The sequence below is a fragment of the Borostomias antarcticus genome (genome assembly GCF_949987555.1).
Source record: "Borostomias antarcticus genome assembly, chromosome: 4".
NCBI lineage: Eukaryota > Metazoa > Chordata > Actinopteri > Stomiiformes > Stomiidae > Borostomias > Borostomias antarcticus.
In genome coordinates, this window is record NC_140237.1 from 13431056 (window position 1) to 13455269 (window position 24214).

At 46.2% G+C, this 24214-nt stretch overlaps 1 protein-coding gene across 1 annotated transcript in view; it reads right to left on the reverse strand.

Annotated features, from left to right (window-relative positions):
- Nucleotides 1-2897: 2897 nt before the first annotated feature.
- Nucleotides 2898-24214, reverse strand: part of myo9aa (myosin IXAa) — a gene marked incomplete at both ends in the record, with an annotated part of 101829 nt that continues 80512 nt past the window's right edge. The window contains 24 exons of the mRNA XM_084437335.1: nt 2898-3373; nt 4489-4631; nt 5021-5229; nt 5847-5864; nt 7482-7535; nt 7771-7894; nt 8314-8445; nt 8678-8783; nt 8993-9121; nt 9255-9447; nt 9793-9854; nt 10097-10208; nt 11050-11097; nt 11663-11848; nt 12229-12345; nt 13986-14209; nt 14795-14928; nt 15286-15389; nt 16813-17022; nt 17400-17484; nt 17717-19465; nt 19877-20193; nt 21060-21209; nt 24142-24214. The exon at nt 24142-24214 is cut by the window's right edge and continues 50 nt beyond it. Of these exons, the coding sequence (XP_084293461.1) occupies nt 2898-3373; nt 4489-4631; nt 5021-5229; nt 5847-5864; nt 7482-7535; nt 7771-7894; nt 8314-8445; nt 8678-8783; nt 8993-9121; nt 9255-9447; nt 9793-9854; nt 10097-10208; nt 11050-11097; nt 11663-11848; nt 12229-12345; nt 13986-14209; nt 14795-14928; nt 15286-15389; nt 16813-17022; nt 17400-17484; nt 17717-19465; nt 19877-20193; nt 21060-21209; nt 24142-24214 (5155 nt within the window). The remainder of the gene's footprint in view (nt 3374-4488; nt 4632-5020; nt 5230-5846; nt 5865-7481; nt 7536-7770; nt 7895-8313; nt 8446-8677; nt 8784-8992; nt 9122-9254; nt 9448-9792; nt 9855-10096; nt 10209-11049; nt 11098-11662; nt 11849-12228; nt 12346-13985; nt 14210-14794; nt 14929-15285; nt 15390-16812; nt 17023-17399; nt 17485-17716; nt 19466-19876; nt 20194-21059; nt 21210-24141) is intronic.

A 24214-nucleotide genomic window follows, 5' to 3' on the forward strand; every position in this document is an offset into this window, starting at 1 on the left:
TGCTACTCTGATTCTCAGATCTAAACGCATCCTCAGACAGATGACAAACCACAGAGCGAGATTCCCCCAGGCCACTGACGACTAGTCTAGCCAACAACCTGAACGAGTTCTACTGCAGGTTTCAACAATGGGTTCCCCCCGCCCCCCCCACACCCATCAGCCACATCAACCCAGCCCCCCCCCCCCCCCCCCACACACACATAGCAACACAGCCCCTCACCACCCTAGAGAAGGACATTAACCTGTTCAGGAGACAGAACCCTCGCAAAGCGACCGGACCAGACTCTGTCTCCCCCTCCATGCTGAAGGGCTGTGCTGATCAGCTGTCCCCAGTGTTCACTGACATCAACACCTCTCTAGAGACACGTCATGTCTCCCCCTCACCCTAACCCGGGTCCGTATCCTTTTCCTACCCCACCCTACCCCTGACCCCTGCCTCTACCTGGACCCAGGCACACTCACACTCACGCTCACACACACACAGACATACACCAGTCCTGGGCTCAGATCCCCTTCCCCTCACCCTAACCCGGGTCCGTATCCTTTTCCTACCCCCACCCTACCCCAACCCCTGCTTCTATCTGGGCCCAGGCACATTCACGCACACACAGACATACACCAGTGTTTGCCATGTCTCTCCTATGATGTTATTAGCCTCTCTTACTCTGAAAATGTAATTTAATGTTATTTATTGCTTTATAAATGTTCTTAGCCGGTAGACAAACTCCAGGAGCTTGCTCGATCGCCTTGTTGAGAGGGGTCAGGGAAGAATTTTTACAGCTCACTTATCTGGCCCCCGGGTGATACTGTTTTTTTGCTTCCCTCTGGAATATGTAGGGGTGGGTCGTATGCCCACCTCCCTTGTTCTCTGTAAAGCGCATTGTGTTGCCTCTGGGTATGAAATGCGCTATACAAATAAAGCTTTGATTGATTGATTGATGTCCCAGCCTGCTTCAACACCTCCACCATCATCCCCGTCCCCAAGAAAGCAGGGATCACTGGCCTCAACGACTAGAGACCAGTCTGCCTTGACCTCTGTAGCCACAAGAACAGCTTTTCCCACAACCACCCGACTCATTAACCCCCCCCCACCCCCCACAGCCACCCGACTCATTAACCCCCCCCCACCCCCCACAGCCACCCGACTCATTAACCCCCCCCCCACCCCCCACAGCCACCCGACTCATTAACCCCCCCCCACCCCCCACAGCCACCCGACTCATTAACCAGGCTTGCCCCCCCCCCCCCACTGACTATACCCTTTGCTCCACTTGCACACAACCTCTGATTGTTCCACATATCTCACACACACTACAATCTGCACACTGTACATACTCACCACACTCCATTCTGTATACATCACGTAAATTGCATTTGTACACTCCTTTTTTAACAGTATATCGTATTTTGTATATTGCGCTGTCCTGTGCTGCCCCCTGTCTGATGTCGTATGCAACAGCGTATGCCATTACCCTAGACAAATTCATATTGTGTGTGTACCATATACATGGCCAATAAAACAGATCTTGAACATGAATTTCACCCTGAAATATCCATCTGAATACAGTCTTGCCAGAAGACTGCCTTGGCTTGGACATTTGTTCTCTTTTGAATTGATGTGTTCCCCACTAAAGAGCACCTTCATCACACCTGTTTCAACGCACTCCAGAACTTTTCTTTCTCTTTTGTCGTTTAGTTTGAAACCTAAGCCATGGTTTGATGTTATTGTGGGCACCACTACCATTTACCATGAGTCGAAGTGTCTGACAATGTGTACACTGAATTAAATCTGTTGTCATTAGCTATTCCAGTAAGACACTGTGAGCAAAGACATCAAAAACAACCATAAAACACACACTGACAAATAGCATTACCATGAATAATGACAAAAGACAAGAACATTTCAAGTTCATGTATGGTTGCTATTTAGAGCCAACACTGAAGGATTTGAGGAGTGGGGAGGAGGGGGGTATCAATAAGATGTATTCAGAGAAAGAAGAATGGCTTCACTACATGTCCTGTACAATACAACTGTATGGCTGTCAAGCACTGAATGCAGTTATTTTATACACATCCAACATTCTGTACAGAGCTGGGACCCCCTTGGCTGAAATGCACACCCGCTAACTTGGTCCCTTTGATGGCGATATCTTCCTCATGAGAAAAAAAGCAGCAGAAACTTAAAACACATGAAGTGGTTTTCTCAGACACGCACACACACACATCACAGCCATTCCCCAACTCCATACATCGCTCTCCAAGATACTCAAGAAAAGATAAATATTTGACTTCAACTACCCAGCAGTTACTGGTGTTCCGGCTTTGTACAGTATTTATACCTGTATTATATAGTTATATAGATTTATACTTTCCATGAAATTAAAATTTATTAAATAGGCGTAAGGGAAAAATACATTTGTAATAATACGAGCAACCACTGCTTACACTGATTGTTATACAACTGTAAACTTTAAAGCAGCCAATGATTTGGAGCTCATGTCCATGGCGCAGCTGGCTTGCTCTCATCATCAGCCTCCCTCCAGCGCCTGGTTGTGGCTGTGGGACCCCAAACAGGAGAAGTCCCAGAGGCCTCACAGACCTCCAGAGATCCCTACATTCCTCATCTCTCTCTGGCGCTGAGGCCCAGGACTACAGAGGAGCTGTGGGGATGAGGGTGGTGGTTAAGGCTCGTCCTCTGGGTCCTCTCCCACTGCCAGGCCTCTCTGGAGGGGGACACATGGCACTTGGGGACAGTTTTCTGCTTGTTGACTCGGACAGGGAAAGGCTAAGCTGGTGTTCTTGAGGAGGAGTGATTGCTTACTCTCTGCCACACCTTGATGAGAGTGGGTGTCAGCTGGGGAATTGGGACAGGAGATGCTTTGGTGTCCCAGTGTCCTTCATACCATGAACTCATTGCTGCCGTACAAGACCAACTGCTGGGGTATGTCTGGGGGGTCCCTACCCCGGCCCCCGCCATCTCTGGGGGGCCGCAGGGTTGACTGTTTAGCCCCCTTCAGTTTCTGCTTGCCCTTCTCCGGGCTGAAGGTCCCTCGACTGGTGAACTGGGGCCTCTCCTCGTTCAGGCCCTCCTGATTGACCGGCAGGGGGGCGGAGTCTAGGCTCGGGGGCGGGGCCAGGAGCAGCCCCTGGGCGGAGCCGGAGCCAGAGGAGGGCGACTTGGAGCGGAAACGGTAGCGGCGAGCGGCAGCCGAGGAGGAGGATGGGAGGAGGTGGGAGGAGGAAGAGAGAGAGGACACAGTGGAGGAGGAGTCTAGAGAGTCCAGGGAGTCCGGCTGCCTGCGGAGGGTCCGGCGCCGGTGGCTCCTCCCCTCAGACTTCTTTGGCCGGGCGGCGGCCAGCGAGGGGCCTCTCTCTGACAGGGACACAGGTCATATGGAGGTCAAGGTGCTTGCTTTACTACTTTAAATGTAATATGTTACACACCTTCAATTTGGCTGCTATTCATTTTGTCCCTATATACAGTATTATAATTAATAATATCTGTAGAAGGTGTCCTACTCAAACAACAGGAGAAGAGGTGTAGCCTTAAATAGATTTTATACCCTACATAGTTTCCCAAGAACAGATTTACCACCCTGTATAACTACGTGCCAGAGTCTTACAACAGATATTCTAATATGACCCATCCTGAATGAATGTCTAATAGTTTGTGGTACTCATCTCATATTTAGCTCCCACTTGATAAAAATGATGTCTAATATTATTAGTATCAATAATATGATCTATTGTTTTCTATAGGACGTGTACACCAAGTTTTCCAAATGTGCAAAATGAATCATAGCTGTGTTTTATCCCCCAAACATTTTAAGTGATTCTATCTACAGTAGTATGGTCTTGTTTGAATGGAATATGAACAGCTAAGATAGTGCTGACAAAGTGCCATTTTCATACACACTCCTAAACAATAAATACTGCACCTACAACATGAAAACCCTACTGTCTGCATATTCTAACCATCATAACATTTCTGCTGGGGCAACATTTATCATCTCCCATAAAGGCTTAGGAGATATTAGACAGATTAGTGCAGACTCAGAGTGGTCTTGCTCTCTGCTGTGAGACTAGCGATGTAGCGATAACCGGTATAATGATAAACCGTGAGGACATTTGATTACATTTATTGTGATCAAATTATCGTTAAAACCGTGTTTGATTGCCCCGCTTTGAAAAACTCACTGTAAATACTGTCCAGCGTCAACCAAAGTTAGCAACAGTCTCCAAGGCACATTTAACGCAAGACGCATTTAATGTTTATGCAAAATAAAGTGCATAGTGCCCCTAATTGTGTTTGTGGTTTTCAATATAACACTTGGTGAAATCATTTCAGTGTGTGTATCAGTAGTTGTAGAAAGATTTCAGCAAATTCTACAATACCGCGATAATACTGATTACCGTGATAATTTTGGTCACTATAATCATGATTTGAACTTTTCACACCATTCCATCACTACGTGAGACAATGCGTACCAGAGAAGTCCGAGGTGGCGCCCTCAGAGTCCACGTTCAGGTTCTCCGAGCTGTCGGCGGTTCCGATGGACGCCTCAGACTCCAGTGTCTCGTCGTCCGATGCCCTGGGCTCCAGGGTCAGTATCTCAAAGGTCAGCTCCTCTCTGCCGACGCAAACATCAGAGACGTTAAACTGGCTGCTCTTTCAGCACTAGACTTTATTTACAGGGTCCTGGGAAATGTTCAACTTTGAAACGCTTGTGAACTGCGCTGACTTTTCGAAATCTTTTTTTCCTTTTTTGTCCCTTTTCCATTGTAGAGGTACGCCTGTTTACACGTTCATAACTACACTTCAGTTCTCAAATATATGACCCCTCACCCAGGCTCGGGGTGGTAAAAGGATAGCCCCTCACCCAGGCTCGGGGTGGTAAAAGGATAGCCCCTCGGCCCCGAGCTTGGGGGGAAAGGACAATAACAACCAACCCATACAAAGAAGAAGTTCTAAAAATGTATCTTTCTCAGGAATAGTTAGCATTTGAACGGAAGCGCATACTTCTCTTTCTGCAGGTTCTCGATCTGCTCCGTCAGCACCCTCTCCTCCTGCTGCATGACAGCCTGCTGGTGCTCCGCCACCTCCGGCTCAAGCCCCGCCCCCTCCTCGCCCGCGCTCTCCTCCATCACCGCGTCGCTCACCGACGGCAGCCGCGGGCTCACCGGTGGTGAGGGTGTGTGGTAGCTCAGGCGCCGGATGTGGCCCTTGCCCTGGAGAGTTAAACGTAGAGATTTAGTGCGTGGTCATTAGCTTGGACTTGTGAGCTGGGGGGTGTTTCACACGGCTGGCTAACAGGAAGCCTGACTTCTGCACCAAGTAAAACACAGAAAGATTCTTTTTATTTATTTATTTTTTTACTTCAGTCCATGTTCCAGATTGGAAGAGTTTTCAGGTTTTACTCACTGCAAAAGTCAGGCTTACTCAGTTAGTTAGTTGTGAAATACATAATAAATAAATTGTACATATATAAATAATAAATGATGACAAAAGCAACTGTACTAGGCTCCATTTGACTGGCATACTGTATTCCAACCAATACACTCTGTAAATACACTATGTGTCAAGCACTGACAACTGGACACAGACTTTATGCTATACACTAATATTATTTATTATTAAGTCGACTGACACATTACAAACCAGCACTCATGCACAGTTTATTTGGCAAATCACCTCCAGCAGCCTATTCCATTACAGACAAGCACTACACACCCAGAGGCAGAAAGAACACATGCTACCCACTCACAAGCAGCCTCAAACTCCGCACAACACCAAATATCTAACACATGGAGGAATGATGGATGTGCTGATAGACAGTGTGTGTTACCTTCTTAGCTGCATTTGGCTGCATGTTCCAAAATGTAAAAGCAAAAGAGAATTTGTCAAGCAAGTTCAGCATTTGGAATGCTAGAATTCCTATAGGTCATCACAGCTTGATGTGTGAATCAAAGCGCTCTAGTGCCAATATGGTTACTCTATGCAACTCTTATGGGGTCAATTTTAAAGTTTGGAAATGGGATATTACAAAATAAAAAGCTCTGAATGGATAAAGCCCAAATGCATGGTCTGAGTTTATGCCAAACAACCAGTGAGAGATGTGTAGTTAACTCATGACCAGTGGTAGGACTAGAGATGGGTACATTTATAATTGTGCCCTCAAAGAGGAGCTAGGCCTTTTATTTCATGCTGATTGTGCCAATTGTGATATATTGTCAGTTTGAGAGTCAAGCTGGGAGGTTAATCTACAAATTTATCTACAAGCTGAGAAAATGAACCTGTGAGTTTGGAGACAATGCAGGGAGTAATTACATTTCGCACAAAAAGTCTGTTAAGTGCAAAGAGTTTGTTAACTGTGATCTGGATGGAGAGGAAGACGAACGCGTGTAGTATGCTTAATGCTCATGGGCCTACCCTAAAGAAACCGCAAACCTAACCGCAGCAAAAACGGACAACAAATGTGTTCATCACAGCCTAATCAAAGAATCACTGCCTAATCTCTTCTGTAATGCATTCTTCCTTGTATTTTGTATTTTTGTTCAGAGACTCACGAGTCAGTCTCTAAACGCTGCACTCAACTAGAGACTGAAGACATTCGTCCAGGTTTCGTTGCTTAAAGTGTGTGGAAACAAATTGAGAGCCTGGCATTGCGAGTGACTACCCTTTCTATTGAGCATTTTATTCTCTTGGCGGTCTATATGATGTTGCTTGCCCATGGAATCTGACTGACTACACATTAAACTTGTGCATAGTTGATATGATCACTAGTCTTTCTATGTTCGTATTGTCAGGGGAAAAATCACACAAAAATATAACACATTTTACCCAGCAGAACCTTATACAATTTGTTGGTTGCTAGGTGATTTAGTACACAACTGCAAAGCTTATATTTATTAGTGGTTTATGTGATTTAGTGATTTATGAGCTTATTAGTTTCATAACAGGCTCTGGATGTACTGTAAGGAAGAAGACAACATACTGTGTATCTTATTTCCAGGTAAGAATTTCAATACAAAAACACCAGCTGATAATATACTTCTAAAAATGACTGAGCTGAAGGCTGTCTTAAAATTATGTAACAGGTAATAAAATCATGATCATGTGTCTCAGCCTAAAAAGTGAGGACCAGGGGCCATCAGAAAAAGCCCACACAGTATAGTCCAGATCTAATTAGCAACATGAGTTCATCCTGTATTTTCATCCACAAAAGACAGTTACAGAATACAGTTTCACAAAAGAGGAGGAAATAAGGACAGAGACAGTGAGAGAGAGAGAGAGATGGAGAGAGAGAGGGAGAGAGAGAGAGAGAGAGATGACAAACTGATGTGACATCATGCTATGAGACTGGGGGACAGGCTCAACAATGACATTAGAAAGAAACAGTCATAACAAGCAGCAATTACTATCACAACAAAATGGCCGCCGGATGACTGCTGGGGATGCAATACGATGTGTGGATACATACCAGCGCCGCACTGCGGGTTAGGCTCATAAATCTAACAGCTATTAGTACAGGTTTCTGGATTAGGAAAGGGAAGAGTGGGAATGACAGAATTAGAGGAGGGGACAAAAACAAGGTTAAGCGGAAGGGAGGAACTCAGTATTGAGAGAAAGTGTTGGGTAGTAAGGAAGTATTGAGTAGGGTGTTAAATGAGATAGATTAGCTAGTTTTAGGTGTGAAGGAAGAAATAACTGAAGACACTCTTTAGTTGCAGTTCGTAGTCTGAAACTTGACTTTGGACACGTCAGCTTACCATTGATCGGCGGATGAGGGTGAGTCTGCACTTGGCTTTATTCTCTGCAAACTCCAGGCTGTTGATGTCTTTTAGTCTGGCTCTGTATTTGTTCATCTGCTCCCCGATGATCAGCTCCACACACCTACAGAATGAAGGTGCGCAGTCATATTGAAGGGCTAGATAATAATCAGTTGTAATATATAGTGACATGCTTGTCGCTTTAGACTGAAAACTGGACTGGTCCCATGAGCGAGCCTTGTGGGACCCCAGTGGAGATTGGGCTCAATGAGATGACACACATTGTGGTCTTGAGCTCTTACTGAGGGGGGATATCAAAGAGGGCTACAGTAACAACATCTACCACAGCACCGGCAGTCATGGTAGTAGTACTGTAGTAGTAGTAGTAGTAGTAGTAGTAGTAATAATAGTAGAAGGTAGTAAAGATAATAGTATTATTAGTCCTAGTAGTAGTACTGTAGTAGTAGTAGTAGTAATAGTAGTAGAAGGTAGTAAAGATAATAGTATTATTAGTCCTAGTAGTGAGGTCCAGGAAGCTCGTACGCTGTAGTCTTCCCGATGTCCTGGACGCTCTGCAGGGGGTCGATGGTGTCGGGGCAGCGCAGGATGCAGGGAGCGAACACGATGGCCAGCGCGTTGGCCGACATGCGGTTGGTCTCCTCCTGCAGGGCAATCCTGGAAACACAACACCCAGAACTATCATCCCACTCAGCAACTGGATGAGGCCATTTGCAGTATCCTACCAAATCCAAACCTTCTGTTCCTCCTGTTGGATATTGTTGACTTGATTTCATATGAATGTGCCTGCCATGGCTATTTTTTTTTCAGAAAGGAAATACAATTATTTGTGCCATCTTAAAAATGTAAAGTAGAGATACTAGTGGGTAGAAACCAGATGTGTCTTTACCTGACCAGGTGGAATATGAGGCGCTCCAGGGTGTTCAGGTGCGTTCTGCTCAGCTGGTCGATGATGGAGTACACCCCTCTGATCACCTCCTTTTTGTCTTGCAAACCTGTAAAGAAGTGACAACAAAACGCTTTCATTCATTTTAGGTTTGTTTTTAAAATGTTGAATTTGTGGTATACCATATACATCCAATATCTCCTGTTCTTGACAATACCGAATGCACAGAGGTTCAGGGAAGAATAGTTTGCGGACACTGACCATTTTGGCAGGAAATTACATAGTAGGCCATTTTTCTTTTATTGAATGAATATTTACCCATGGCACGGAGGAACTCCTCATATAGTTCAAAGGTCATGAGAGGATTAGGCAGGTCCCTCAACCACTGCTTGAAGACACTTGCGATGACGTGGATATTGTAGTCATCCAGATTCATGTTGTCTGCGTCTAGGCAAACAGCAATGGCAGAGTAATCAAGCAAACAGCCCCATTGATGTTAGTTAGCATTAGCGCTAGCTGTTAGCCTTGCTAGGGCTCCCCTAACCCTTTGCTTGTGCTACTGTTTGTGAGTGTTCAGTACCCGTGTCCAGTCCCTGCTTCAGCTCCTTGATTTTATTGGTGGAGCCAGACTTCCGGTAGATTCCCTCGGTGTAGAGGCCATGCATCTCAATGTAGTTGATGAGCTTCTCTACCACTAGGGGCACCGTTCTCTCATCGTTGGTCAACCGGGAGACCTCAACACCAAACTGCCTGGAGGACAGCTCTGGGTCCAACTGTCCATGGACACGCATGCATCACCACACACATACACAGAACCATGGACACACAAGCACAACCACACGAACACACAGAAAACAACCAACAGACAGATGACAGAGAGACAGAGAGAGAGAGAGAGAGAGAGAAACACGCAGATCAATAAATTCTATCCAAGACTTAGAAATTCAATTTTCAGTGGGATGAATCCCTTGCTTGTAAGTAAAGACGGTCGAGTGATTGATCACCAGTCCTTTTCCCAGCTTCGGTTGTACGCCGCCACTAGTGATTGATGTCATGGGATGTTATTAATTGATGTCATGGGATGTTATTGTGCAGTGAAACAATATGGCAGCCCTTACCTTCTTACTGCACTTGGTTGTGGTCTTCAAGCAGCACTTTCTGTGGCAGGCGTACCTGCACACTGTTTACACAATCACAGACATGCAAATACAACACATTTACCACCGAAAGACAGTTCCTCCTCATTTAGTGTTCCGAGAGACAAAGGTGTAAGTGTGTGAGAAAGAGAGAGAGAGAGAGAGAGAGAGAGAGAGTGAGTATTAAAGAAGGACAGAAGGTGTTTATTTTCTTCTGTGTGTGCTCACAGCTGTGTGTGTATGTGTGTGTGTGTGTGTGTGTGTAACCATACAAGAGGGTACTCACATTTACAGACACAGGCTCGGTCCATCATCCAGATGAGGGAGGAGCAGAACTCGCAGTAGGTAGGGATGCTGTACTGGGTCGACTTGAAGATGTGACCATTGTGCTCTTCCACCTAGAGAGAGCAATAGAGAGAGAGAGAGAGAGAGAGAGAGAGAGAGAGAGAGAGAGAGAGAGAGAGAGAGAGAGAGAGAGGAGTCATTCAGCCTGGTCACTAGTCTATTTTTGACCATTAAGCCCTTTTTCCAAAAGGCAGATGGAAGTAGTCAGGATCTATCTGATCACTGATCGGACCTGATGGTTCTATAGCTGAGAGGAACATGAACAGATAAAGAGGGGGACCTGATGGTTCTATAGCTGAGAGGAACATGAACAGATAAAGAGGGGGACCTGATGGTTCTATAGCTGAGAGGAACATGAACAGATAAAGAGGGGGACCTGATGGTTCTATAGCTGAGAGGAACATGAACAGATAAAGAGGGGGACCTGATGGTTCTATAGCTGAGAGGAACATGAACAGATAAAGAGGGGGACCTGATGGTTCTATAGCTGGGAGGAACATGAACAGATAAAGAGGGGGACCTGATGGTTCTATAGCTGAGAGGAACATGAACAGATAAAGAGGGGGACCTGATGGTTCTATAGCTGAGAGGAACTTGAACAGATAAAGAGGGGGACCTGATGGTTCTATAGCTGAGAGGAACATGAACAGATAAAGAGGGGGACCTGATGGTTCTATAGCTGAGAGGAACATGAACAGATAAAGAGGGGGACCTGATGGTTCTATAGCTGAGAGGAACATGAACAGATAAAGAGGGGGACCTGATGGTTCTATAGCTGAGAGGAACTTGAACAGATAAAGAGGGGGACCTGATGGTTCTATAGCTGAGAGGAACATGAACAGATAAAGAGGGGGACCTGATGGTTCTATAGCTGAGAGGAGAACAGAGACTCACAATGTCTGCATCCTTTTTCCTCCTCTTCTTGCGCTCCGGTTTGGGGACCTGTGGAGACAGAAATAAACATCAGTAGATACATGTCTTTGTCCGGATATTAAAAACATAATTACTGCTGGTCTAATTCACACACAATACTACTGTGTATCATTAGCCTTGTGACACCACCCTGATCTCGCCAGCAATTCACTCCATCTCCAATGAATATTCTCACAATTACGTTTTGGCCGGGCCAATCAGGGACTCTTGTTTGACTGCTGTTCCGCCCCCCAGTAGAACGTAGCCCCCTGATTGGTTTCCGTGGCAAAACTGTTTCCCGAAGCAATGAGCAGCAGCGTTAATGTTAGCAGAATAAACACAGCCATAAGGGCAGTATTACAGAAACAGACTCGGCAATAACAATTAAACAAGAACAAGAGTAGGCACAGAGTTTCTCAGAGGAAAATATGTTTTTGCTGTTCTTCCGGCTGGATTTGGAAAATGTTTTGTTATGAATGTGAGCTTTCTAGATCAGGATGGTCTTACGAGGCTAGGGTATCATAGTAATTACAAAACACGGGGAAAAAAACCATTCTCAGAGAAAAAGGTGGACATCTGTATCTGCTGTACACACCTTGCTGAGCGTGCTGTCCATGGGCTTGTACTCCGTCATGAACTCGTCCAGGAAGACCTTGAAGGTGTTGACCCACACCTTGACGGGCGACTCGCTCCAGTCCCTCTGCTCCTGGCGCATGGTCTTCTCCAGGATCTGCTCAAACAGGGCGTACAGGTCCTTGTAGCGGATATTCCCATCATCCATCTGGACCGGAAGAGGAGGGAGGAGCAACTGGTCAAACATACAGTACGACTCATGGCTCATGTCATGAAAGTGTCATTTATCAGAGTCAAATAATTTCAAACCTTCAGTGATGCAAATATAGTACTTAAATAGAAAAGACGACTGTGTGGATTACAAATACTGGGTATAATGGCACAACATTCACCACCTACACCGTAACCTTATTTTTTAACTTGCATTCTATCTACAGTTTAAACTAGTCCTACATCAGTAGTTGAGGATGGATGATAGATTTATTTATTATTAATTTGATCTTTTATCATAGTAATGCCAGACTCCTCTGGAGTGGTCATTGACTGTGGAGGGTTAGGGTTAGGGTTAAGGTTAGGGTTAGGTCCTACTGCCAGAGCTGTAGAGTAGGAGTTGAAGATGTTGAGGCGGAACTCCTTCAGGGCCTTCTTGAAGACCACGTCCACCATCGTGTCCTTCTTACTGTCCTCTGTGTCCAAGTCGTTGATCTGAGAGAGGGGGATGACAACTGATCATTCAGAGAGGGTAGAACAAATACATACACAACTGTGCAAAAGTCTTAGGCCGCCACCAAAGAAAGTAATGTTTAAAGCTATTTATCTGGGCAGTAAGTGTTTATTTGCTTGTAATAACACAATATAAACATTGGGAAAAAAACACACACAACACAAATAAACATTAATACAAAAAAGTAATGCAAATATATAAAGAATAAAAAACAACAGTAATGGTGCATGGTGAAGGTTGGCAGTCTGAAGAGAATCTGATGCACTCTGAATTAAAAAAGAATATAAAAAAAATGTATTGAATGGATGGACCAGAATATTAATTTCTTTTTTGGGGGGAGGACATTTATTAAAACAGGTTCATTGACAGAGTCACACACAGTTTTATATACAAAAATATTGGTATGTGAAAACAGAATGACTATTTTACAGTAAGAGATGACAAAAAAAAAAAAAAGACTATACATATCACCAGACTACACCCCACAGATTCTTACAGTCTGTTCACTTTGCTAGGTACAGTATAACAGGAGACCATCTTTCTAAATACGTAGCCTTTCCATGTTGCAGACTTGAAGTTATGTTTTCCATACAGTCCACTGCCTTAAGTCTGAGTCCATTGGTCCAAAACAGGCGAGTGAAGTTAAGCAAGTTTATAGTAACCATTTTATGAGCTAACAACACAAGAACTCTGAGCATATATAATTTGTTTCTCCCCAACTCATTTAAACATACACTGCCTTAAATCCATTGGTGTGGTTCAAATTGTCCATCTAAATTCAGAATGTCCCTTATTTCCTTTTAAACCCCCTCCCAGTAAACCTGTATTCTTGGGCAGTCCCAAAAAATGTGAGAGAGGTCCCCCTTACGCCACACTTTCTCCAACAGAGAGGACTAGATCTTTTATCATAGCTAGAAATTCTCAATTTCCAACCCAATTCCTTTTAAGTTGTACCACTCAGGCATTTAGGAACCAGGACTACTTCTTAATTTCAGCCTCAATGATGATGTTGAGCTCCAATTATTTTCTTGTTTTTATGTAAGTTGGTATTTTGTGTGGCCTCCCTTAGAACACTAACTTCCCTCTGGGACACTGCTGTGCTGTTTTAGTAGTCCCGTGGTAAACGCTTCACAAGCTTCATGCAGGATAAGGAGATTTTTTAAGTAATAATTATTTTACTTTTTAATTATTATTATTATTATTATTATTGTTAATGTCAATAACAATGTTTATTTGTATTGACTAATGTTTTATAGTGTGTTTACAAGCAAATAAACACTGTGCAGATAGAATAGATTTGAACAATTTTCTTAGGGGGCCTAAGAAAATTGCACAGCACTGTATTTTCAGAAAATAAATAAAAGCACAGCCACTCATCCAGGACTAATAACACGACAGAGCTCCCCGAGGCAGCAGGTACACAATAAAACACTAAAGCAAAACATTGACGATCAATATTATTTATTAAAATGATTTATATATTCATATATTTATGAGGGTATATATTATCCAGTTCTACCTTCCTCATACAGTTTCAGTGTGTGTGTGTGTGTGTGTGTGTGTGTGTGTGTGTGTGAGAATGTGAGTGTGTAAGTGTGTGTGTGTGTGTGTGTTCACGCACCTTCTTCATGAGGAAGTCGTTCATGCTCCTGTAGTCGTTGGCGCAGGTGAGGATCGGGAGCGCGTCGTTCTGCCACTGTCCCGCCTCTAACGCCACATTGCTGATCTTGACGCTCCGCCGCCGCTTCACCTTGGGCGAGGGCTCCTTGTTCTCCTTGAACTCCCGCGCCCCCCCCCGCTCCAGCGTCTGGTCCGGACTGCGAGGGGGAGAGAGGTACTCTGGTCCTGCAGGGAGGAAATGAGTCACAGGTGGTCACCTTCTGTCCTTGTTCTCATCATCTTATAGCATCTATATTCACTCATTCAAATGATCTATATGCTTTATTGTTTTGGACCTTTTAAGTATAGACTATGTAGGGCTGGGTATCGAGTCGAATTTCAAGAATCGATTCGATTCCAATTCACAAGATTCGGAATCGATTATCACAATTCAATTCGATTCGATTCAATATCGATTCGGTTAGTGTTACTAAAACCTGTTTTTTTTTTTAGCTGTAACCTTAATTACATGACTGCCAAGTTATGCAACACATCAATACTAGGGCTGGGTATCGATACTGATTTCCAAAAATGAATGAATGAATGAATCATTGAATGAATGAACTATTCATTCCTTCATTTATTCATTCATTCATTAAATAAAAGATCGATTTTGGGATTCATTAATCGATTCTGAATCATTTGATTCAGAATCGATGAATCAATTTTTTTAAACCCAGCCCTAAGACTATGTACTCCCTTGATTTCATCATGCTGTACTCCTTCAACCAAGCCCCTAGCCTTGACCACTGTGTTTTGACCCCTCCTCACCCTCTCCCAGCAGGGGTCCGGTGTCTGCGTAGTCCCCCTCCATGGACTCAGAGCCACAGATCAGCTTCTCTCTGGACGACTTCTTCTCTCCTTGCTTGGTCTTCCCCCAGAGGGAACGCATCTTCCCTCGAACCCTGCTGGTGGAACAAGAGATATCAAACTCCTCTGTGTGAACAGTAAACTTTATTTATAAAGTGCCTTTCCAAACCAGAGTTGGTTTCTGTACAGGGTGCTGTACAATGAAAACCGAAAATAGGAATAAAATAGAAAGTTAAAAAAAGAAAAACAGAAAATGACAAAAACATTAAAACTGCACAGAAGGCAAACACATATTACAAAAAGTGCTTATCAAACAAGTGAGTTTTTAACAGCTTCTTAAAACTATCAACGGACTCTATTCCACTTTTAAAGAGATTTTTCTCTTTGTCAAGGACAAACGCTTGGCTCTTGCTACTGTAGACAGGACACCAAAACTAGATAGGGCAACAGACCTTCCATCAACCTGTGAGTTCTTCCGTAGCGTGTCCACTTTCCCCAGGTCCCCAGAAGACATGGCTTTGTGCATCTTCTTCTGCTCTTCAGAGGTGGTGGAGGGCTGAAACATCATTAATAACACAGCATGTCAACAACACCGAGAGGCCAAAATATCTACATCTCAGACAATCTGCACGTCAAGATTTAGTTTATTTTCTTTCTGCCAGTAGAGGGCAGCATAGTATCTGCAACCAGTACACCTCCTCATCTCAAAGTACTGAAATATCAGACAAACGTGTCACTCACTGTCACACATAACAGCAGACAGCGCTGAATACAGGGATCCAGACTGATCATTCAAATGACAGTTACAGTATCTAAGCAACCAGAGGTTTGAAATTCTCAACTGGCGTAACAGTTGACGGTTCACCTTGAGCATAAAAAGAGAAGGTCAGAGGTGAGTTGAGGGTTAATGATCCATGAGAAGAAAAGGTTGTGCGTGTTGACGCTGCGTCCGAGCGCGTGGTCAGACGAGCAGCGCTGCTGAGTGGAGGAAGCTTGTCCATGCAGAGTGAGGATAGTGATGGAGGAAGAGGTTAGCGAGGGGCAGAAGGTTTCTGTTAGCGGCTACGGGGCGGTAGGTTAGTACCCTAAATGCTTCTGAAAGAGGGTTATTATCAGCTCATTTTATCCCGGGCTCACACTACAGGATATTTAAAATCCTAACCAATTTCGAAATCGGGTTAAATCACGCACATAAGGAGAATTTTAACAGATATTCTTCTTGCGCATCTCAAACATGCTCACACGGCAAGATTTGAAAATAACGGCTCAGCACACACTACAGGATCTTATCGTGCCCGAGGGAGCAACGAACCACTGGTCTCGCCATCTCACTTGTAAAGTCGGGACGTAATAATCTTAAATATCAAACATGTTTGTTATTATCGGGGCCGCCCCGATGGGTCTGCGAGCCGATCGGGAGGTTTAAGATTGGATCTGTAAACCCCTCACATTACAAGATCATCTGGGCTGAACATCGGCCCCGACCAATGTTCCAGACCAGATTTCTCCTCCGATTGTCGGGAGGGGTGAATCGGGGATAAATCGGCCCAAAAATCCTGTAGTCTGAGCCCGGCATTAGGTTGGCTATTCTTCAGTTTACAGAATCATACTGTATTCCAGAGGCAGCTGCATACGGTATTTCATTAAATTATTACTTTAATAGCAAATGTACATTTGCCTTGAAATTCAAATGCAGTTTGGAGCTGCCGTGAAAGACTGCTGTTGTATCTCATCACAGAACTATACTTCCTAGCAGGCCTCACAGTGTAGTACTGTACCACAGTAAATGCTTTTGAGAGTTATCATTTGAAAGCGTTGTTTTAGTTGGTCAGCAGGGTAGCACGGTCTAACCAGCAGGTGCTGAAGGATTAGCAGAGTTGTGGAAGTGGCCTGTCCCCAAATCAAGGTTAGCAGACCTGGAGGAGGCCTAGGTTGACTGGGGTAGCAGGGAAGAGAGAGCTCGGCTTTTGGGCCATTACCATTTCTGAGTCACTGAAACAGGGCTCTCCCAAGATGGCTTCAGGGGACACCTGTTTGGGGAAGGGGAGGGTGTAATGTCGAGGGGTGAGGGGGGCGTGGTCGTCCTCCTCCTCAGACTCGCCCCCTAGCGAGAGGTTGGGGGCACGGGTGAGGAAGTCGGAGCGGGTCCGTGCCATGCGGGCTTTCTTTTTGTGGCCTGCCCTGCCGACCTGGGGTTGACCAGAAACCATAACACAGGTGAAACACTGCCTGCACTGACCGCTGCTCCATCCTCTGGGCCGGCCAGGAGCATGAGGACAATTATGAGTTGACCAGGACGGCCTATTGAGGGTGGATCATCAGTCCTGTGTTCTTTAATTGTGATCTATGGCAGTCTACATAAACACATACTGTACACACGCGCACGCACGCACATACACACACACACACGCGCGCGCGCACACACACACACACACACACACACACACACACACACACACACACACACACACACACACACACCCTGTGGCATGTCTTTCTCTTCAGGTTCGCTTTTCTATATTTTCTATACATTTACAGTAAACATGCAGAATGAGAAGAAGCTCACCTCGCGTGCTTTGAATCCCTTGGAGGGCTTGGAGCTCGAGGGGGCGCCTTCTTTTGGGACCGTTACAGGGTTGGCAGCGTCAAACCTGAGACATTCAGTAAAGGAAATGAGACCAACATTTGGATTGGTGCACTGAAAATGGATGGAAACTACTTGTGAATACATTGATGTATTTAATACTTAAGCATATAAGATGTAATTTCACACAGGTTGTCTTTTTATAAAATAATCCTCCAAATCTCAGTTTAATTAGCCAAAGATTCGTTGGAGGGCCAATGGAAAGCCAGCATAACCGACTAATCTGATCCAATACTCACTTTGAAAACGACACCCTGTCCTTTGGAGAGAAGAAGATCCCTGACCTGTCAGTCATGCTGACAGTGGCCCCCTGATTGGAGGGGGCCTTCTTGGGGCCCCTCCCCCTGCCTGCTGGACCCTCTCTGGACTCCAGGGTGAGCTTGGGCGCCCAGCCGTCCGACCGCGCCCTCCCCTCCCTGGGCCTCTCTCGGTCGGCCGAGGGAGGCGGGGGAGGGAGGCGGGCCTGGTGGTCAGCGGCGCCCTGGGGAGGCACCGAGGCTCCCGACACCGACTGAGTCCTAGAGGGCGGGGCTAGCGCCGGCGCCCTCTCGATGAGCAGCGAGCTGGGTCTGGAGGGGGGCGCGTCGTGTCGGCCCCGCCTGCTCTGCTGTATCCTCTGCAGGGCGTCGCCCCGCTGCTTGTCGAACAGGTCCTTCTCGTGCTGCGCGAAGTGGCGGCGCTGCCGCTCCAGCTCGTCCGTCTGCTTCCTGATCTGCTCCATCATCTGACGCTCGTTCTGCTGCTGCTGGTGTCGCTGGCGCTCCTCCTTCTCCTCGTTCAGACGCTCCAGCCTCTCCAGCACTGCCTGGTCGGCGCCGCCGGCGCCGGGGGGGGGAGGGGCGGAGACCGGGGCGGGGCCCGCTCGCGGCGGCGAGGGGGTGAGTTCTCCCGTTTGCGCCGCCTCGTCGCGGAGCTCCACGGGAGGGCGGAGCATGCCCAGGAGGTCCTCGCTGAGGGGCGTTTCCTTCTGCATGCTGATCACCACCACGACCGGTCGCCGCGACGACTCCCGCCGTTCTCTGAGGTTCCGGGTAACGGTGGTGGTGGTGGTGGTCGTCGTGGAGACGGAGGGGTCGAAGGGTTGAAAGGGTTCATCGCCAGGACGACGAGCCACAACCGAGCTGCCTTCATTGGCTGGGACGTAGAAGGTGGGTAGGTAGTTCTCCATTTTCGGAGGGGTGGGACTGGGGGGGGCCGGCTCGGGCGAGGCCTGGCTCGGACGGTCTGGAGCGGGGAGGGTTTCGGGTACGGGAGCCCGAGGCGGCTCGTGGGGCTTGGGACTGGCGGAGAGGACGACCACCCCCCCCGCCTCCGGAGCCAGCCTAGAGGATGAGAGCTCCTCTGTGTCCTCCGTGCCCACCTTCTCACCCGGGGGCTCCTCGTCCATGCTGAGCAGCTCGAAGCTTCCCTTGGAGCTCTGGCTGTCGGGTGTGCCCTGCGGGGGGGAGGGAGGGGGGGTGGCGGGGGGGACCAGCTCGGCCGACCAGCGCTTCTCCTCGGAGGGGGACGAGGGCCCCCCGCCGGTGGCCCGCACCTTGAGGAGCTCCAGGCTGAACTTGGCCTGCTCCAGCTCCCTCATGCGCCTGCTCTCCCTCTTGGCCCTCGTGGTCCTCTGGCTGGGCTCGTCCAGAGTCCTGGTTCTCTCCCTGACCACCACCGGCGGGCTCGTGGTCGAACCCGGGGGCTCCGAATGCGCTCTTGACGAACTCTCCGTAGGCCTCGCCCCCCCTCCCCCTCCTACTTCCTCTTCCTCCCTTCCCGCTCCCTCTTCCTGTGGCGCGGGCGTCTGCGCGCTCCGCCTCTGCAGGCTCCTCTCTCGCTCCGCGTACGAGCGGTCCTCCCAGGTGCTCAGGTCCAGCCCCGGGATCCTCGCCGGCTCCGCCTCCTCTTCTCCTCCGGGCGACGCCCTCGTCTGGTCACCCTGTGGCTGCTCCTCCTGCTGGAGGCAGAGCGCCTCCTCCAGCCTCTGCTCCCTCAGCTCCCTGAAGCTGTCGATTGAGGAGACATGGTTACCAGCTCAGCCAATCAGAAGTGAGAGGAATGCTTCCTGGAGTAGAACTATCCTGAAACTAGAACTAGACAATTATAGCATCATTGAGCTTTCTGTGGCCACAAATGTTGAATATTTCATTTCATTGTGTATAATGCATGTCTTTATTACACATTAACCTAACTAGGTTTTCAATAAGATGTATTCATTCGGAGTACAGTACAATCCTGCAACACTGGTAACTCTTCAAGACCAGGATAAGCAAAGAATTTGAGCTTATTTTTATTAAGATAATACAGGGGAAGATGAAATAGAGTTTGGTAGTGGTTTATGGTCGGGGCTCCAGAGAGATCCAACTATACAGGTTCAGCTCAGAAGGAACCAGTCTAGAGTCACAGTCCTGGTTTACCTCTGCCTGGCCAGGTAGCCTCTGCCCAGCGCCTGGATCCGCACCACGGCGCCGTGCAGTCTCAGGTAGGCCTCTCTGGCCCGGTGGCAGCGCCAGGCCGCCTGGATGACCAGCGCCGCCTGGCTCCGCCTCCACAGCCACCGGCGCCATTCCCTCTGGAGCAGCATGGCCGCCTGGCGCCGCAGCCCGAACCTCCAGCGCTCCCGGTACCCCCGCCAAGCCGTCTGCAGGCACAGGGCAGCCCCCTCCCGCACGCTGGACTCGTACTCATCATCCTCCTCTTCCTCATCTCTGGACTGATAGGCACGCCACCATTGCTGTGAAGGGAAAGTTGAGAGATGCTGTATGTAATGTCAATTTTGTGGACTTGCTTGCTGTGCTTGGAGTCATATGGAATATGTTCATCAAGCAGGACACTTTTACTTTTTGGCGATCAACGGTGACCACTCTGTGAGTTTCCTGTCTTTGAAAACGAGAGTTTATGGTGTTTTTGAGGGAGTTTATGGTGTTTTTGAGGGATTTGGTCTAGATGCACCTATGGATCTACTGAGTGTGTTAGCAGTGACGGTCTATATCTCGAGAAGTGCACCTTCTGATGAAACTTTAATAGCGGCCGTTGTATATGATCGTAAATAACCTTTTAACATGGCTTATAATGCTATATTCCGAACCTATTTTTTAACTGATAAGCATTTCCATGAGCAAAGACATGAAAATCATCCAAATAAATATAATTGAGCCCAAAAGTCTACAGTATTAGTGGTACCTGGAACCATCACATACAGAATACACTTCTGTGGGACCTGAGTTTGCTGGAGCAATCTTGGTCAAATCAGAAGCAAACACATTTCCTCCATCTTGAGTAGGAAAGTATTTTTGCCTCTCATGGTAAATGGTAAATGGACTGCACTTATATAGCGCTTTTCCACCTTAGCGGCACTCAAAGCGCTTTACAATGGCCTCTTATGCACCCATTCACACACACATTCACACACCAATGGTGGTAGCTGCCATGCAAGGTGCTAACCTGCTCATTGGGAGCAATTTGGGGTTAGGTGTCTTGCTCAAGGACGCTTCGACATGTGGACAGTCGGAGCTGGGATTCGAACCGCTGACCCTTCGAACCGCTGACCATGTTGCTCAAGCAGCATTGGGCGCTGACAGCATGAAGAAGAGACCCTACCTGTATCAGTGTGGCGGCCCGTCTCATCCTGATGAAGCGCTTCCTGTCCAGCCGGGCGCGGGCACGGCGCTGGAGGGTGATGATGCGCCGGAGGACCTCCCCGTGGAGCGAGGCCTGCAGCTGCTGGCGCTCCTCCTCCCGCAGGAACACCTGGGAGGGCGAGGGGAGGGGCTTAGGAGGGTGAGGGGAGGGGCTTAGGAAGGGAGCTCCCGCCCCAAACACTGCTTGCTCCACCAACGCGTAGCCCCCCACCCCCATGTTCGGATCCCAGGTTATTATGGTCAACGAAAAGTAACTACAAAACTAAAACTAGGTGTGAAAAAACATTTTAGTTAACTGAAATAAAAACAAAAACTAGGCTTTACAAAAAACGATAACTAACTAAAACTATGTTGTGTGTTTAAAAAACTAACTAAAATAAACTAAAATTAGAGAAAATGTCTTAGTTTTTGTATTTTTCATTTCATACATAAGCCTAGTATTTTGTGTGGATATGAAATCTATCCTCCATTTTATCTTTAAAAGTAACTTAAAAAGTAACAGTGCCCCTGTGCAGAAGTAACCTGACGTGCGCCAGTTTGTTTTGCACCGAGTGAAACAATATCAGCTTGCGAGATCAGGATGGTCTCACGAGGCTAGCGCAGAATTAGAAGATTAATAAAACTAATACAAACTAAACTAAAACTAAGCATTTTCAAAAACTAAAAACTAAACTAGCAAATCTGCTTTAAAAACGAATTAAAACTAAACGGAAATTGAAAAAAAAGTTAATTTAAAAAAAGTTTAAAACATTTAAAAAAATAATAATTTAAGTTTAAATATAAAAAAGTTCTATGATATGATCACTTCGAACTTTACTACTGTAAGCATTCATCAAAGTTGTATTTCACACTCATTCACTACTAAAAATAGGAGTTTCTGAGCAAAGAACAGTATAATATGATAGTTAAAACAGATGCATGAAAACAAAATTGATTGTAATTAGAAAAACAAGCTACAGTGCAGGTTTTAAATGTTGAACTATCCCTTTAAGATCCTTGCTGAAACAGAGCAGTTTAATCCTAACCCTATCCCACTATCTACAGTATCATATATTGCCTTCACTACCAGCAAGACGCAAATGGCTTATTTACACAAGCATGGAGCATCCAAACCCGGACTCACTGTTTCAAACACACAGCCTGGTCTGAGCTTACTCAGTCTAGGACACGCAACTGACCACTAGACCCGTCAGTCACTCAAAAAGGTGAGAATTCTATCTGGGAATCCAATGAAAATGGATATGGGTTGCAAGCATTCTCGTCATTATCATATCACTAAGGATCTCCAATTATCCGTGGAAATCTCTTCCCCACCCACACAAACACAATTCTCATTGAGACTTCTGGCTGAAACCACTGCAAACTCAGCTTCGCCATCCAGGTCTCTGCATTGCAAAATATTGAATTATACTTTGACAAAAGATACTCTTTGTGAATAACAGGCTCTATGGACACTCATTCACAACCAAAAATAGGAGTTTGAGGGGCAGAACAAAGAAAAGTGTAATAAACAGATGCAAGAAAACAAAATTGATTTGAATTAGAAAAACAAGCAACAGTGCAGGTTTTAAATGTTGAACTATCCCTTTAAGATCCTTGCTCAATGAGGCTGATAAGTCTTGTACAGTCTGCAGCGAGCCAGCCCCTGACTGACTAGAGCAAAAGGTAAATACAGCTGACTGATTTTCTCTCTCTCTGCAGCATTGGCCAGGTTTGTGTTTATAACTTGTAGAATGATTGATTATTGACTGCGCATTCTCTCTTATTGACTCACAGTCTCTCCAACATTTCATTTTGCATTATATTTCCTTTAACTTGCTTTACTGAATTGAAATTGAACTATCATTCAGTACATTGAATCCATAATCAACTTCATATTCACTGCCTATTATTAACATACATTCTTCATGTCATTTTAACAGTTTGATCTATGACACACTGTAAATTTAGTGTATTTATTATAGCGATTATTACTAAAGATACTATTTCATTTACAGTTCAATGAAGGTTTTGGTCTTCTAAAAGACAGCCTTGTCTGCCTCTACTATGATGGAATATGTAGGGGTGGGACCTATGCCCATGTCCCTTGTTCTCTGTAAAGCGCATTGTGTTGCCTCTGTGTATGAAATGCGATATACAAATAAAGCTTTGATTGATTGATTGATTGATTGATTAATTGATGGGAAGGAGATGGACCTCAAGGATCTCACCAAGGAGGTGAGTGACAAGAACCTCTTGGCCCTGAATTGTGAGGATGGAAAGAGCTCCAGCCTCACTGCACCATCATGGAGGATCTCCACATCACGGCCTACTGTGTGAGCGCCACCAACCCTGACATCTGCCCAGACAGAAGCCCACTGTGAGAGAGCTTTCTGGCTGAGAACATCCATGGTCAGCACAAGTCCTGGATTATGACAGCTTCTGTGGCAGATATCAAGTTTGCCAAGACAGGAGAGATGTGGGTGGAGTCACACACCTTCCAATCAGTCACTGCTCTCAGATCTCTGGGAATGGCAGTCAGCAGGAAGAGCTACATAACATGGGGATTGACCCTAATGATGGAGCTCACAGCCTAATGAAAGAATATTAAACATATTCAAGATCCTTGTTTATCTGGTAGTGTGTGTGTGTGTGTGCGTGTGTGTGTGTATACAGGGTATTCACCCATTACCTTCCAATCCGTATTTTTTTCAACATTAGAATCTCTTACTTGGTTTATATCATCTGATTGGCTGTCGATGCAGCTTCATTGTTTTACACCCACAGAATTGTGGTGCATTATGGTCGATAGCTGGAGCTGAGCTCTTCGGCGTGACATTTTTGTTCATCCACTTTTAAACAATCATCTCATGAATGAGAATGCCTTTGATTCGGTTCATTCTGCCAAACCACCTAGTTGAGTCTCCAGATGCAAGTTACACATTTCAGCTCAATTGCCAGCACCACTGAACCACTGCCAGATATTATCATGCTTATTTGATCAACTAAATAAAACAGTGAGATTCACAGGGGAGAAAGAGAGGGTCTTCCACAGTACTTACCATGGTTCTGCCAACCTGGAACCCGTCCGTTGCGAGGTCCGCCTGGCCCAGATACCCTCTGATGCCCTCCTGG